The 17,063-nt window shown below is 40.0% G+C and overlaps 1 protein-coding gene across 2 annotated transcripts in view; it reads left to right on the forward strand.

Moving 5' to 3' along the window:
- Nucleotides 1–14,606, forward strand: part of LSAMP (limbic system associated membrane protein) — a 650,003-nt gene extending 635,397 nt beyond the window's left edge. The window contains exons 8-9 of one of the 2 annotated variants that reach the window (XM_079922993.1): nt 3,921–3,953; nt 11,157–14,606. In XM_079922993.1, the coding sequence (XP_079779119.1) occupies nt 3,921–3,953; nt 11,157–11,254 (131 nt within the window). In that variant the 3' untranslated portion in view covers nt 11,255–14,606. The remainder of the gene's footprint in view (nt 1–3,920; nt 3,954–11,156) is intronic. The other variant, XM_079922991.1, reaches the window with a different exon arrangement.
- Nucleotides 14,607–17,063: the final 2,457 nt, after the last annotated feature.

Below are 17,063 nucleotides of genomic sequence, written 5' to 3' on the forward strand. Positions count from 1 at the left end.
CTCTGGAAAAAAAAAAAAAAAATTCTTTCTCACTACTGCCACCTCGTGGACAAAGGTGATTTACTTTAGACGGCGCAAAGGAACATGTCTTAGTATTACCACAAGATGGCAGCATACAACCAAGTTTTCAAAGAGCCCCGCTCAAAAAAGTCCGGGATTTTGCTCCTCAAAAGAGAATGTTCTATTCCAACAGAAGAGGATGAGTAGGAAATAATTGTACAAAATAAGCACTCTGTTCCCTTTTTCTAAGTACAAGTGGAATTCTAAGTGTTAAGATCATTAGTATTTCACAAACTAGTTCATTTATTGCAATAGGGAAGACTTCCTAAAATTTAACTGGTAAGCTAGTTTGCTTTTTAAAGATATTTTAAACAAGTGTATATTTTTGTCTGAATTTTTGTGACATTTTCTTCATAGAGTGTAGTATTTGAGTAATGTTTTTTAAATTATTTTGTTGAACTCTTTTTAATTGGTTAGTAGGGTAGTGTCTGTTCCCTAAGAAATCCATTTAGGACATATAAACTTTTGCCCAAGCCTGTGCCAGTGACTGGTTAACCCATTGCTAGTTTTCTCCTGACCAAACTGCTGCCTAATCAGCCTGCATCCCTATCACTTCAGTGTGCTAGCATTATTTTGTTTTGTTCATCCATAGTGTTGCAGATTTTTAAAAAGAAAATTTTTTTGAAACTGTACTGCTATGGCTTACTTTTAAGATCTGTTGTTCTCTTTTTCTGCCAAACTTTAACTGACAATCTTTCCTAGAAGGGATTTTTACCATAAACCTGACAACAACAACTCTTATTTATTGAGCATTTACTATGTGTCTGGCAGCATTCTAAGCATAGTATGATAATTAATTTAACCGATAGAATAAATTTATAAGAAGCATTTGATTAAACTTATTTTACAGTTGATGAAACTGAGGCAAAGAGAAATGAAGTGATAATTTATAGCTTAAGCAGAACTATTGGTTTCCCTGCTTGCCCAGGTTCCTGAACAATTGCTTGGAATTATTCCATGAGGCCCGGGATGGAGCAGGGAAAAACAAGTGTTCTTTACATGAAGATGATTCCATCACGGATCTAAGCCCCTTTGGGTGAAGAGCATCACTTTGTGACCTTGAGAGGTCCTTCTAAATTCTGAAGAATGATAAACCAAAAGGCTTGACCAAAGAAAGAAGTTGTACTTTGCACAGAGCAGAGCCAAACTTTCCCCAGTCGATATTGAGTCATTTAAATGTCCCAGTGATAGATAACCCTAGAGTTATATAAGCTATGCTTACTCAGCTTTGCTGTCATAAAAATTCCAGAAGGGTATAGTGAATAATGTTCAGAGTTTTGGCTGGAGAACCGGGAGCCCTGAACTTCAGTCTCAGCTCTGCCTCTTGCTGTTTGTGTGACCTTGGAGAACTGATTAGCCTCTCTGGGCCTCAGTTTCCTCATATCATGATAAGCAATTCTCTACAGTGCCTTTTCCACAAATTTTAAGGTGATATGCTGATTTCAAAGAAAAGTGGTGAGATCAGGTGTTATGAAAGAAAACAGGTGTCAGCGTGTTTAATATACAGTTGAAACGTTAGTGGTCCGATGATCAGTGTGGTCAACAGGTGGAGACTGGCGTTTTATATCTTGATAGAATCTTGCTTCACTTCTAAGGTGAGAGAGACATCTGTTGCTGGCTTCTGCTAGGAGAGGAGCATAAATCTTGCTCCAAGCTTCTGAATGGACTTCCATCCCGCTACAAGTAATGGGCTAACTCTTCAAGGATAGAAGGGCAGGTGCCGATGGACTTGAGTGTCTTCGGAAGTGCACCGGTACTCATGGTATAAAAGAACATTCACATGGGGCTCCCCACCAGCCCCCACTCCACACCTGACCAGTTTAGGGAAACTGTCCTTAGATGCACACACAGTCCAGCTGATACTAGTTTTGCTAACGCTGCATTGTAGCCAAACATTTTCAAGACTTCAGACACTAGGATAATTGTGCCCTTCTTCTTGGCATCATAAGAATGCTAGAAAGCACCGTGCTGTTTGAGAGCTTCTCGTTGTGGTCTCCTTTGGACGGGCAAATGGAAAATCGGGGAGGGAGAGGTTTAGTAGATTGCTCTGAACCTCAGAAGCTTTGCAGACATGATTCTGAAGATCTGACCCCTTTGTGCTAAATCAGAGAATAAAGAGTTCAGCTACTCAGATTCTCTGTTGTCTTAACAGAGTCTCAGATCCTCTGTTAGGAGGATGCCTGGCATACCTTTATTTTTCTCATACTTCAGTGATTCTGCCCGTTCTGTTTTGGCCCATTTTGCACTCAGAGTGCCGTCGTGCATTTGCTGTGCTAAACAGGGAACAGTAACAGACTCAGCCTCTGCTTCCATGGAACTCAAAGTTCACTAGTGAAGGTAAGCATTAATCAAAACCTCAGACAAATGCATTTGAAATTAAAACTGAGATGAGTGTTATGAAGGAGAACAGAGCTTATAACAAAGGGACATAATTTTACCAAGGAGTCAAAGGAAGACATCTCTGTGGAATCTGTAACTGAAGTTTGAATGACGAGTGGGATTCCTAGCAGAGATATCATTAAGCCATAGGCCCCACAGCAGAGAAAACATGGTACCATGGAGCATCAAGACGGCTTGTGGGCTGGAATGCAGAGATGATAAACATTAATGAGGCTGGAGGGGTGAAAGGGCAGAGCCATGGATGTCATGCTAGGGATGTTAGCCTTTATCCCGGAAGCCATAAGAAAGCATAAACAAGTTTCAAGCAGGACAGTGAGGAGACTGGATGTCCAAATCAAAATCATCTCTTTGGCTTGAGAGTCCAAGTCACTTAGTGAAAGCATGCCATTCAGGGATGCAGGGCTACATGCTGATCTTCAAAGAGAAGAAAATCCCTATCCAACAGCCATGGTTTGGGCTCCTATATCTGAGCAGTCATTCAACTGGTCCTGAGATTCAAAGTATCCTATGGAAATGTTCCATATTTACTCCTAGAGATCTAAGTACTGTGGTTTAATTGATAAGGATACTTAAAAGGGAAGGCAAGTATTTGACCTATAGGAGCTCTTCCAACCCTGAGATTTATTTATACACTCGACAAATATTTATTGAGTACCTGCTGCATGCCGGGCTCTTATCTAGGCCCCAGGGATACAATGGTTGACAAGACATGCACTGTCACTGCCTTCGTGGCACATATGTTCTAACAGAGGAGATCAACTCTGAACAAGCAAATAAGTAAGTGTATGACATGATGCCAAGTAGTGATCGGTGCTCTTAATATTAGTAAATCAGGGTAAAATAATAGGAAGTAACAGAGGATACCATTTTTGAGAAGGTGATGAGAGAAATCCTTCCTGAGTTGTTGACATTTCAGCAGAAACCTGAATGAAGTGACTGAGTAGGCCAGGCAGAGGTCTGGGGAGGAACACTCCAAGCAGACGAAACAGCAAGTGCAAAGGTTTGAAAGTTGGAATGGATCGAGTGTATTAGAAGAAAAGGAAGAAAGGCGAAGGAAGAAAGGCAATTGGCTTGAGGAAAGCAAACCAGAAGCAATATGGTAGAATGCGGTCGGGGGCCAGACACATCCTATCGTTCCCCTAAATTGCGGTCAAGTGTACTTTTACACGTCATACTCAGAGTTCTTGTACTTGTCTGCGCACATCACATGTTACATCAAGTATTCGTAGTTGCAAATTGTTTTTGCCACCTCCAACTGCACAACATTTGTTCCAACAAAACAGTCTCTTTCCATGTGCCTTTCTTTCCATCTCTACCCATATATGTTCCTCTGAGAGTGTTCTTCCCACCCTTCCTCTCATGCTCCTTTCAGTGGAGAGTACCAGACTACCTTTGTGCTTGTTCTCAATTGATGCAGAACTTTTTACCTGTTTTTGTTTTGCTAAATGTTTCCCTTTTAGAAATTGGCACCACCGTGCACTTCAAGCAAAAAGGTATGGTTCTTATTTCTGATTACCTTCTGTATGTTAAAATTAAGATTCTACAGCAATGCATCGGGGCCTTATACACTTTAGTTCATTTCAATAATCTGTGATAATAATTTCCATAACACATTTGCTACTCTTTTTCCCAAATTGTAAACTTTCTCATTTGCGAAAAACAGCCCCTGATCCAACCCATGACCCCAGTATTGCTTTTGAAAGCTATTCATTTTTAAATCTCTGGAACTGAGCAAGTCACTCCCCCTCCCACTTTTCTTAAGTGCCCATGGTTAATTCTGGCAGAGCTGCACTTTGGGAAATGTTCACTGCCCAATGACAGGGCTCTCAGAAGAGCCAGAGAATCTACTTTACCATCCCTTGTTGGCTGTTCAAGTAGATATATTGCTAAAGGAGATAGAACAGGGTCTCCTAAAATGAAGCACTTGAGCATTTAAGATCCCCTCCTGCCTGAGCGTTCTCCCAGGTCTTCATATACCCTCACCCTGCTACACTATACCCGGGCTGCTGGGATATCCCAGTATTTTGTGCCCTCCACCTGCCCCACATAACTTCGTCAGCCACGTGGCATATAAATTGTATACTTTCCCCTACAAAGACAGTGCCATCAGCTCAAAGCTTCAGGATATGGACCCTAAGATTCAAACAATTTGCCAATTCTGAGGTGTCATCTTCACAAAACCAACAGAAATCCCTAACAGTGTCTGTCCCCAGACCAGAGTCATGGAAAAATCTGTTTAGCAGACACCACCCTCCATAAATCTTCATGGCCACCCACTTGGATTGGTAATTGTCTCCTATGAAGATGTCTTCTTCTCTGAGTTTCAAAGGGGATGAGACTACCAAGATCATTCTCAATAGTGAGAACCTATTCTTGTGGTACTTAGAGCCTACCAGTGAAGCACCTCAGAGATTGTGGACACTTCGTTGGTTACACCCAGGAAAGGTCCAGCACCTTGTGTATGACCAGTGCTAGCAAGTCCTCACAGAATGCAGCAGGGAAGAGGTGACCAAAAATATGTACATAGGACCAAGATTATTTGGGGCAAGAAATATAAACTACCATTCTCTTCAGCCCTTCTTCCCTCTCCAATGCCATGATTATCAATTACATTTGAATCTTAAGTAGCTGGTGTTAGTAGAACGTAGTGATACCACAGAGCTTTGGTGTGGAGGGAAAAATAGGGCATAGGATTTTTTTTTTCAAAGACCAACGAGAAAAATTCCTCGTGTCATTCAAAGAAATTCTAAGTAGTGGCCTAAAATTTCACAATTTTGCAAGTCAAAATATTTGATGCTGTTTCGATGGAAAAAATATGATAATCCCACTTCACTGTGAGAATACTTCAGCCTTACCCAAGACTCACTTTATAGAAAGAGGAGCTAATGCATAAAGAATTATGGAGAAGGAACCCAAATTTAATTCTAAGACACACGGGTCAAAGAAAATATTAATATATCCCCTCTTCCAATCTGCCCCAGCCTGGAAATTATAGACTGTCATCTCCAGTGGATTCATTCACGCAGAGAAAGCTGTACTGGCGGAGAGCGGACAGCAGGTGGCGCCAAAGTCAGTCTTTTTCCCTTTAAACATGGCTCCCAGGACACTGAGGGGGGCCTCAGTCTGGGCCTCTAGATACTGAGACATTTAGGAGATTATTTTTCTCCTTTGCTTAACAGTTGTTTTGTATATCGTTTATATTTTTGTTTTCTTTTTAGTCAGTCAATCCTTAGTAATTCTAAGAAGAATTCAAACTTAAACTCATCTGGCCCTTCTTTTCTTGTATGGCTGAACTATGTACAGGAATACAATTATAAATGACCTGGACACCTTAGTGGCTGGAAGGAATGCCCAGTGATCACTGAGGGTGTGGTTAATGATTATTTTGAATAAATCTGGTCCCAAATCCTGGAAGAAAGCTCAAAGTATTCAGGAGAAGCAACAGAAATGTTGGCCACATTGAATCACAGTGTGTCCAAGCACACGCTCTCTAAAGCAGGTGCTGAAGATCACCTTGTCCTTTCCTTGAGATTTTACTGAACGACAAATCAGTTGGTTTAGCATCCTGCATCAGATTTGTAAGGTAAAGACTTGCCCCCAAATTCTCAGATCCCGAAATTTCAGGGTGTTTTATCAATCTTGCCCTTAATCACAAATTCCCTTTGATAAGCATTGTCATGGCAAAGTGCGGTCCGGCTTCGACCCTGATACAGAGTCTCACCTCTCATCCTGGCCTGGGGCTGAGAACCTTGACCTGGTGTGTTGACTCAAGATTCCCAATCCTGCGGCAGCTAAATTTCACACCTTCAGGTCAAACATTAAAAGCCTTGATCCGGTTCACAAACCAATGCCTTTGATTGAGGTATTTCATGCCTTTCTGTAATCCAGACTTCTAGAGTTAATAACAATAATGATAATGCTACTGCTTATTGAATGTTTCCTAGATAAACACATATACACATATAGGATGTGGCTAAATACCAAGATATGATTTTTGTCTGTTACATGAAAAACATGTAGCAATTTTTGAATTGCGGTTCTATTTGCGCATCTATTCTTAAGGCTAATTTATGTTTGCAGACTCTTGCTTTCATTATATCTGTCAGTATATAAAAGCACTTGCTGAGTGTGGCCATCTGGCGTGGGAAATAAGATTTATTATTTGCATTTCCACAAATAAGCAGAAATTTCATAACTATGAACTAAAACGTAATTAATGATTTTGCTGATTACTCTTCCCTGAAATAGCCATTAACTGAAATAGTCTCCTATGCAGTCATATACATGTCTGTAACTGCACACACATTTGTGTTGAGTCCACAACTATCACCCGTTTACCCTTGTACTTTTTCAAGCCTATTTATTTTTTCTCAAAACCAATTATGAAAAGAGGAAGTCATATAAGCACATCAAATAGCTATATGAGAGCGCTTAATAAATAGTAATTGATAGAGATGAAAGTATCTTTAACAGATCCACAAAATACATTTCAACTATGTAATAATAATTTTATTAGAGATAAAATTAAAGATTATTAGTACAGTTGTACTGGGATTCCCTATGTATAACATAGAATAGCATGTGAAAGTAACAGTGAATTTTCAATTATGTGTATTAAAAGACCTATAACATATGTGTATATATAAGTATGCATATAACAAATATACTCTTGGTATCTGCATATATATGCGTGTACATACATTAGCAAGAGCGTTATATATGAAATGTTTATCTAGGTTCACATATGCATATATATTTTTCAATGATGGCATTTTTGTTTTTTCAAATATTTACTACCCTTCAAATAAAATGGTAACACTAGACTTTTCAGACTCCCCCAGGTACCACTCAACTCCAAGACGTCTGAAAGATAATCTAGCCTGTCCCAGCACTAAAAAGGAGATTAATAGGCAGAATTGAGTCTTTCTGAAAACTTTCTGTTTTCATACTATCCCTAGGGCAAAACAAAAATCATTCTTGCTTAACCCCGTATGGTCTCAACTTGCGTGTAGACTTTGTTTTGGAAGCATCACTGACACACTAATCCAAACAAATGTGCCACAGAGCTCATGACATCTAAAGCCTAAAGAGGAATTAAAATGATAGGGAAACACATTGCCATCGTGCCAGAAGCCCTGGGGAGTTACCGTTAAAGGAGCTGAAAGGTCCCAAAAGGCCAGAAAGAGTGGGATGGGGGGAGATGAATTAGGAAGAACATTGAGTTAAGACTCAGAACACTAGGGCCTGGTCAACAATGACTAATCAGGTGCTTTGTGCAGGATGTAAAATCTTCCTGAACCTTAACTCCTCACGAAAAGCGTGAACCTGAAGGTAGCTACAGTGCCTTTTATTAATAGGATCCTACAGCCATTCAGAAAAATTAAATCGATTGAATATTTACATTGTTTATTCTGTGTTTCCATAGATAAACATATAATAACACTCATTTTATCCTGGAACTATGCTGTTCAAACTTTGTATATATTCATATTTTTATATTAGGGGATATTTTTAATATTCTCAAGAAGGCATTCTAGTAAAAAAATCTTCTAATGAAAATCATTTTTTCAAAGATAATGGATGCCTTCCTGTTGTTTTCGTTGTTCTGGGCTACTGTTTTAAACAAACCCAGATTTTATTTGCCGAATGTTTGACAAGGGACTCACCAGCACCCCTTCACTGTGTAACCTCACTGTGCAGTGGTGACAGGCGAAGTCTCTGGAGCCAGCCACCTGGGGGATCCCCAGCTCCTCTGCTTACTAGCTGTGTAAACTTGTGCGATGGATTTAACCTCTCTGTGCCTCCCTTATCTCACTGTAAACAGGGTTCACTAGAGTACCTGCCTCATAACATGCTTGTGTGCTTGTATCTGTAAAGCATTTATAACAGTACTTGTAAGAACTGCTACATAATTGTTCCTTGGTTGTATTTGGTTGTTGTTGTTCCTATTATTATTCACATAAAACATAGATAAGAAAACATTTTTGAGTTCAACATTTTCCGTGTTATTTTACATCTGATCTGGTATGTTTGTAGACAATTTTGGAAACGTTTACATAAGAGAATGCTTCCATTGCATTTGCAAACCATCATAGGTTTAAACACACACACACACACACACACACACACACACACTCATTCACACATATTGATCTCCATATGTGCCCTCAAAACTTCCAAGTGACACATAATTACATTGACACCAATTTCTCTTTTGAATGTCATTGTCTAAGCATACAGTCTTTTTTTTTAATTTATTTTAATTTTTTTAACATCTTTATTGGAGTATAATTGCTTTACAATGATGTGTTAGTTTCTGCTGTATAACAAAGTGAATCAGCTATATATATACATATATCCCCATATCTCCTCCCTCTTGTGTCTCCCTCCCACCCTCCCTAACCCACCCCTCTAGGTGGTCACAAAGCGCTGAGCTGATCTCCCTGTGCTATGCAGCTGCTTCCCACTAGCCACCCATTTTACATTTGATAATGTATATATGTCCATGCCACTCTCTCAGTTTGTCCCAGCTTACCCTTCCCCCTCCCCGTGTCCTCAAGTCCATTCTCTACATCTGTGTCTTTATTCCTGTCCTGCCCCTAGGTTCTTCAGAACCTTTTTTTTTTAATAAAGATTCCATATATATTTGTTAGCATACGGTATTTGTTTTTCTCTTTCTGACTTACTTCACTCTGTATGACAGACTCTAGGTCCATCCACCTCACTACAAATAACTCAATTTCATTTCTTTTTATGGCTGAGTAATATTCCATTGTATATATGTGCCACATCTTCTTTATCCGTTCCTCTGTCGATGGACACTTAGGTTGCTTCCATGTCCTGGTTATTGTAAATAGTGCTGCAATGAACATTCTGGTACATGACTTTTTTTGAATTATGTTTTTCTCAGGGTATATGCCCAGTGATGGGATTGCTGGGTCATATGGTAGTTCTATTTTTAGTTTTTTAAGGAACCTCCATACTGTTCTCCACAGTGGCTGTATCAATTTACATTCCCACCAACAGTGCAAGAGGGTTCCCTTTTCTCCACACCCTCTCCAGCATTTATTGTTTGTAGATTTTTTGATGATGGCCATTCTGACCTGTGTGAGATGATATCTCATTGTAGTTTTGATTTGCATTTCTCTAATGATTAATGATGTTGAGCATTCTTTCATGTGTTTGTTGGCAATCTGTATATCTTCTTTGGAGAAATGTCTATTTAGGTCTTCTGCCCATTTTTGGATTGGGTTGTTTGTTTTTTTGTTATTGAGCTGCATGAGCTGCTTGTAAATTTTGGAGATTAATCCTTTGTCAGTTGCTTCATTTGCAAATATTTTCTCTCATTCTGAGGGTTGTCTTTTCGTCTTGTTTATGGTGTCCTTTGCTGTGCAACAGCTTTGAAGTTTCATTAGGTCCCATTGGTTTATTTTTGTTTTTATTTCCATTTCTCTAGGAGGTGAGTCAAAAAGGATCTTGCTGTGATTTATGTCATAGAGTGTTCTGCCTGTGTTTTCCTCTAAGCGTTTTATAGTGTCTGGCCTTACATTTAGGTCTTTAATCCATTTTGAGTTTATTTTTGTGTATGGTGTTAGAGAGTGTTCTAATTTCATTCTTTTACATGTAGCTGTTCAGTTTTCCCAGCACCACTTATTGAAGAGGCTGTCTTTTCTCCATTGTATATTCTTGCCTCCTTTATCAAAGATAAGGTGACCATATGTGTGTGGGTTTACCTCTGGTAAGCATACAGTCTTAAATTCAAAAGTCTTTGGTGTGAAAAATACTACTATTTTTCTCTTGTACTGAATCTCAATGAACAGAACTATATAAAAGGAGAAAATGCAAGAGGCAAAGCATAGGAGACAAGCTCTTTGGACCTACACTTACTGCCTCCATTCTCTTTGTGTCAGCACACAAATCCCTTCCCCACTTTCCTCTCCATTCCTACACCCACATCCTCCAAATGGTGTCCACATTGGGAAAAACTCAGGTGGCACTGGGAAACCCACAGACAGTCCCTCCAGGATGAATTCTGGGCAAGTTCAAGCCTCAGTTCTGCTTCTGGTTTGGACCTGCCTTGCTAGGCTTTTTTGTTTTTGTTGTTATTGTCTTTAGTTTTTATTTTTAAAGTGTCAGATGAAGACTTTGAACCAGATGACCCCCTGCTGCTGCTTAAGATTCCACAATGAGTTGACTTATTTTCTGCCTTGCAGCTAAGGTGCCACCCAGCCATAAATGTTACTTTGAAACAATTCCCCTCCCCATTAACAAATAAATAATTGCTGCTTCCCCCCGAGAAAGGAGAGAGTCGCAGATTGGTTCCATGTTTATTGATGGAGATGCTGTGATGAATCAGCTGGAGGAGCCCGTGTCTGGCTGCTGAAGGACACTCACCAATGCTTGGAATCTTAATGAGTGCTGGCATCGCAGTGCTGTGCAGAGCAGGGCGTGCAGGATGAAGTTGGGCAAAGAGGAGGCCACTCCTCCATCACACAAGATAACCCTTAAAATACTTATAGCTCAAGGAGAAGGATTTAGAAAAGATCGTGAGCCCTTCTTGGGCTGCATATAAGTGCCCTGACTTTGAGATGCTGGTACGTGGCCCAGTCTTACCTCTGACACAGTCAGCTGTGAGCTGTGACATAGAGTGGGCCAGATGTAACCATTCTCTTTTCTCTCTCTCTTTTGCACTGCAGGACCTGGGTCGGTGAGAGGAATAAACGGATCCATCAGTCTGGCCGTACCACTGTGGCTGCTGGCAGCATCTCTGCTCTGCCTTCTCAGCAAATGTTAACAGAATAAAAGTTTAAAAATAATAATAAAAAAAACACACAAAAATGCGTCACACAGGATACAGAGCGAGAGAGAGAGAGAGCGAGATGGGGGGAGACCGTTTATTTCACAACTTTGTGTGTTTATAAATGAAAGGGAAAATAAGAAAACGAAGAAGAAAATACAACATTTAAAACAATTTTAAAGTCCATCAATAAAAACTGACGTATAATTCAGGGTGGGAAAAGTTCTACCAAGAAATGTGTATTTCTAAGCAAATGTATACTGTGTAAAGACTCCATCATGGTAAAGAGATCCAATGTTGTAATAATAAGACAACTGAAGAAGTACCAGATGGATATTAACCCTCCACCACCACCGCCACACACACACACACACACACACACACACACACACACACACACGCACACACACACTTTATCCTTCCTTCATCTTTTTTCACTTGTGGGGAAAGAAAAAATACTGTCTTGCAGGTCTTGCCTTTGGTGTTTATACTTCCATCATCATTTTATTCTGATTTTTATTTGAGCTGACTCATAGCCATTCAGACTATCAATGAAGTCCTGCCCTGAGCCTTACCTGGCTTTCCTGCCTCCACTCTCTCTCCAACTTTTAAGACCATCTCCTTTCCCTCCAGTGTGCTCTATCTCCCCCACATCTGTCCGGGATATGCCCCCTTTATCCTCCCCCCGCCGCTTCCCTTCACTCTCCCCCGCCCGCCCCCCCAGCACTGGTCACGCCGCAGATGCTAGGAAGCGCCATTCTAATTCTCTCCACTGCGCGCGCGCGCTGTTTCTCGCTCTCAACGTGGGTGTACGTGTGTGTGAGCGCGTGCGCCTCTCTCTAAAGCATGCCGAGGGAACGGTCCATGTGTACATAGACTCATTGTGCTGTAGATACTGTCGCTCATCGTAATCTTGAGATGCGGCTGTGACAAGGGGCTGGGGCCGTGATGGGAAGGAGGCCAGGCGCAGAGCTGCTCCCCCATCCACGGCTGTCACAGGACCTGTGTGTATCAGCCCAAGCTGGGCCCCGCCTCCGGGCAGAACCTCATCTTCCTCCCAGTGCAGTCGTCAGAACCCAGTCCAGAGTCACTCAGATTATCACTGTCAGTGAAAGTGCCTACTATTGATGGGGTGAGCAAACAGCAGAAAGAATCAGTGATGCGTATGAGGTGACCTAAGAGAGAAGGTTGACCGACTTCACTCTTGTTTCCCGCGTCTGAGGGATTCATGTATTTCCTGGCTTTTTGCAGACTCTTGGTCCTGCTGTGCCACAGGAATGAGTAGCATGTGTGGAGCAAATTCCCAGAATCAGGAAGGTCTCCAAGTGTTAAGTCCTAATGAAAGGATGAAGAGCCACATGGAGATCCTAAGCAGCCCTGGTTTGCCCCCTGTCCAATCTTCAAATAACACTGCATTTGCCCCGTGGATTTCCCTGAGCAGAGATTTCCCCTATTTCAGATAAAATACAGTGAGCATAAGCAAGGCGGGAGAAGTACAGGTGCCCAGGTCCCTACTCATATGGTAGAAATACTATCACAGCCCCAATACAAAGCACTAGCCATAACAAAAAGGACCCCCTCCTTGTGCTCCTTTGCAGCTCTCTGTCCTGGTGTTTTAGGCTAATACTTTACTTGGTGGCCCACATCATCTCCCTTCTCACCCACTGATGGTGTTTGCAGCACCACTGTTCACAGTATTCCATCATTATCTTAGGGCTGGCCACTCCACTGGGAACGGCATTATATTCCATCTTTCCTGCTCAGTCTTGGCTTCTAGTCTCCTGAAAAAGATACAGTGGGGGATATAGTGTTTAAGTTTACATCTACAAGAGCCATCTTGCCATTAACACTGAAATGTGAGTTCTTAACCAGAAGAGCTGAGAAACTTGTAATCATTTAGGCAAAACTTACATACATACCACAAAGCTTGGCATCACCACCACACCAGAAGGATTTTCTTAGGAAAAGCCTTACAGAGAGATCTGGCTCTCTGTGTGTAGACATCTTTGTCAGGAAACCAACCATTGCTTTCACTTAGGTAGGAGGCATTGGAAATGGCTCAGTTAGTGAAAGGAGAGAGGATTGTTACTGAGGTCATAATTGAATGTATTTCAGCAGGGCCAAATATGGTACCTCACCAAGTCTTAGAACCTGGGAAATAGCTGTTATGTGATGTAAAACAGGAAACTTCATAACTGTAAATCAGAAAGGGAAGGAAGGAAGGGAGGAAGAAACAGAAAGACAGGGAGGGAGAAAGAAAAAGGAAAAAAGAGGGAGGATGGAAGGAAAGAGGGCAGGAAGGAAGAAAGAAAAATTAAATAAATATGAAATTTATCTTAATAGATTTTATTAATTGAAGGCTCTTTGCAATGAATCTCATCTTTGAAGGTAACGATCTCCTTGTTGAGCAGTAATCTTAATCTCTGCTAGGGAATTCTGTTGTTTGTTTTAAAAGCTTAGCACCAGACTTCTTTTATGATTTTGCAGCTTAGACATGAAATAGAAGGACACATTGGGCTTGGTGGTGGGTAAAAGTATTTGTGGCAGATCCTGACGTAGGGCTGACATTCTTATCCAAGGTGGTAGCTACTAAAGTATAGAGAAGGCGAGCCATATTCCTATGCAGCATCAAGTTATTGACAATCAGGGATTTCCCTAACAGTTTAGTCTTCTTAGTGCAGGAATAAAAGCTTATCATCCTTGATGATCAATATTTCCCATATATTGAAGAGTCAGCCTCATCCTTAAGTGGAAGCTGTAGTGGAGTGCATGCTAATTTAAAGATATATAAGAAGAGAAAAGTAATAGGAGTTAATTCTGATTAGTATCAATTTCAGGAACAGATCCCCATGGCACGTCACAGAATTTAATCATACACCTAGATTTCTTATTGTCTCTACCTTATCCTAAGGACAAGGTCTTGGCGTTATGGAAGGAGATTATCCATTGAAAGGCATGTCTTTGCCATGTCGGCACCATTTGTTCCCTGAGTTTTATTATGATGGTCCGTATATTAAACATAATTAAACATATATTGAATATTGTGGTGTTTGCTTATATCTCTGGTAAGATCTGGGTATTTTGTCCTGTCTCCTGTTTCAGAGCAATCATTGACCCCAGAAACCTCAGAGGTTTGAGGATGTTTTTAAACAATGTGAAAAATGGAAGAAAACGTAGTTTGGAGAAAGGTCAGGAAAAAGGTAGAAGCCAGAGAACTGACACCAAGAGAGTAAGTTTAAACATGGGACTTCTTGGAATTTAGTTCATCACAGTGTGATAAATCTCTTCAAGAATTTTGTCCATTGGTAATCAAAGCTTGAAACCCTACAATGAAAAGAACCAACTGGTTGGAAGCAGTATACTGAAAGGAGTGAAATACATCAATTAAACTGAATGGCTAATATATTTAATGTCCTTTGTATGCAAAGTAAAACTCTACCATTCATAGAATAAAATCCTTAGACCTGATTTGCACTTAACTAAAGCGGAAATGACCTTGACCAAGGGCAGTTCCTGAAGAATGAAAACTGTCCTAGGTTTTACAATTGCAGAATTATATCCTCTGTGCAATTGTTCACCAGAACGTTTTGCCTTGTTGGAGGAACCGTCTTACTAGTTTTGAGACATAAAATCCCTCTGCTGTAAAAGAACTAAGGCTTAGGGAAAAGTCCTTTCATTTTCCGCTGGGAGGAATTGTCCCATTGACCTTTGCCTTCTCTTCCAAATCAGACAGACGTCACCCTTGCCCTGAGCATTTTTTTACTACATCTTCAGACAATTGGGGCTATTCATAGAGACCTTGTAAAAGTACTCGTGATTTTCATGTTCTTGGAGGACAGAAACAAAAGTGTTTCTCCTCCAAAAATGGACTTACCTCCTTTGCACACAAAAACTAAACTCCTCAGCATGAAACTGTTTCTGAGTTATTACCTACTAAGTTATTAGCTTCTTAACCGTTCCAGAATCATAGATTCCATCCCCAGGTTAGTTGTGGTTTGACTGCTTCTGTTGGCTTGTGTCCCAGAATTTCCCATTTTGTTTTTTGCAGGTCTTGAATTATTTGTGGAAAAATAATATATATGTGTATGTATTTTTTTTAAATCTTATCTTTACAGATGCTATATTTACAATATTGTATGTATTATAAAACAAATCTAGAATAATGATTTAAAGTTAAAAGGAAGAAAAGTACTGAATTTGGTTTTAAAAAAAGAGCTATGCTTCATTTAGAAAGACATGGAGCCCCATTTTTCTACTTTGTAATGATTTGTTTAAAAGGAATTTGCTTATGGACCATGTTCCATGGGAATAACCATGGCCTTATTTTTCTCTTCAACTTTAAAACCTTTCAGCCTGTGTTTAGTCTTGGTTCCTAATAACTATCTTTTTTTTTAATAGAAATATAAGTGCAATGCTATACCTGACCTACAAAAACTATTACTATTTTGAAGACAAATATTAAACACACCACAAAAATTGTTAGATAAAAACCCTGAGTTAAGAAATGCAAATCCAATTTAGGAAGGCTCCTTTACTTAAGTGTTTAAAATATTTCTTCTCCAAAGACTGCATTTGCTCCAGTGGTGTAAATTTTCCAGAGCGGTTGGCATAATATCTGTAAACGTCTCACTAAAGGCAAAATGGAGTTTACATTTATGTGCATAGAGTAGAAGAGAAGTAAACTATTCTCATTTGCAGCTATGTTGTTAAACGTGGCCAACTGATATTCAAGAAAGAATTTTTCTTCACCCAGCAACGCACATGACTTTCCTGTTGGCAAGCAAGCTGGTGTTAATGTTAGGGGTAGGTTTAGCATTTACACCAGCGTAAATGTTTATGGATATCATGGAAAACTTATTTTAAAATCTTGATTTCCCTTCAGCGCATTTACATACTGTGTGCTGATTAATAAATTAGGCACCAATCATGTGTAAATCAGTAGTTTATGTACATAATATAAACTATGTAAACTTCATTTTTCATGCAGGGCGCAAGTTCAGCTAAACCTATGAATCTGAAAGGAAAAAAAAAATTAAATAAAAATAAATAAAAGCCAAAGCATGTCACAGGTCAGAATGGGAAGAAGGATGACTAATTGCCCAAACATGAGGTTGTCTCAGCAAAAGGAAGCAGACCCACAGAACTGTTAAAGGTTCACATCCTGATCAGGTCACAGGAGGCCACCTCTTTGTTCCTTCAGGACCTAAGTGGGGTCTCTCCCAACTGTTGCCACAGTTTTCTCACCTGACCCCAGAGCAAGGGAAATGGAGAGACAGAAAGGACGGACTTCTAAGCGCTCATGTGTCTGTTACATCAACTCTCAAGTGTCTTCTTTACCTCTTACTTACCACCTAAGAAGTCTCATTTCAACAGCTCCAAGGAAAGTAAGTTACCTATACCTTGATGAGCAAAATATTATTCAGTTTTTATTTTCCATCCAACAAAGTCATTGGGAGAGCTTCTTTGTCATCTCAATCCTAAGAAATTGAGGGGTGTTAAAAAAATATGTTATATCCTTGAGAAATATCTTGCTAAATCACCCTAGGAAAGAACTACTCTTGCTTACTCTGGTAGATCTATTTTCTATATATCTATCCTGACTGTTGCAAATGAGGACAGAATCATTTTAATCGGGAGTATCTCTCTCAGGCACGTTCTCTTGAAGTCTTTTTGAAGTGTCTGTTGTGTTTAACAGAATGACATATACATGTCTTCTGCAATCTGCACAGCTGGTACATAAATAGTCATCAAAGAGATCACTACAGGGACCACATGAATTTTCTGCAAAGACTGTTATCAAAAGAAA

This window comes from Stenella coeruleoalba, assembly GCF_951394435.1.
Source record: "Stenella coeruleoalba genome assembly, chromosome: 5".
Taxonomy (NCBI): domain Eukaryota; kingdom Metazoa; phylum Chordata; class Mammalia; order Artiodactyla; family Delphinidae; genus Stenella; species Stenella coeruleoalba.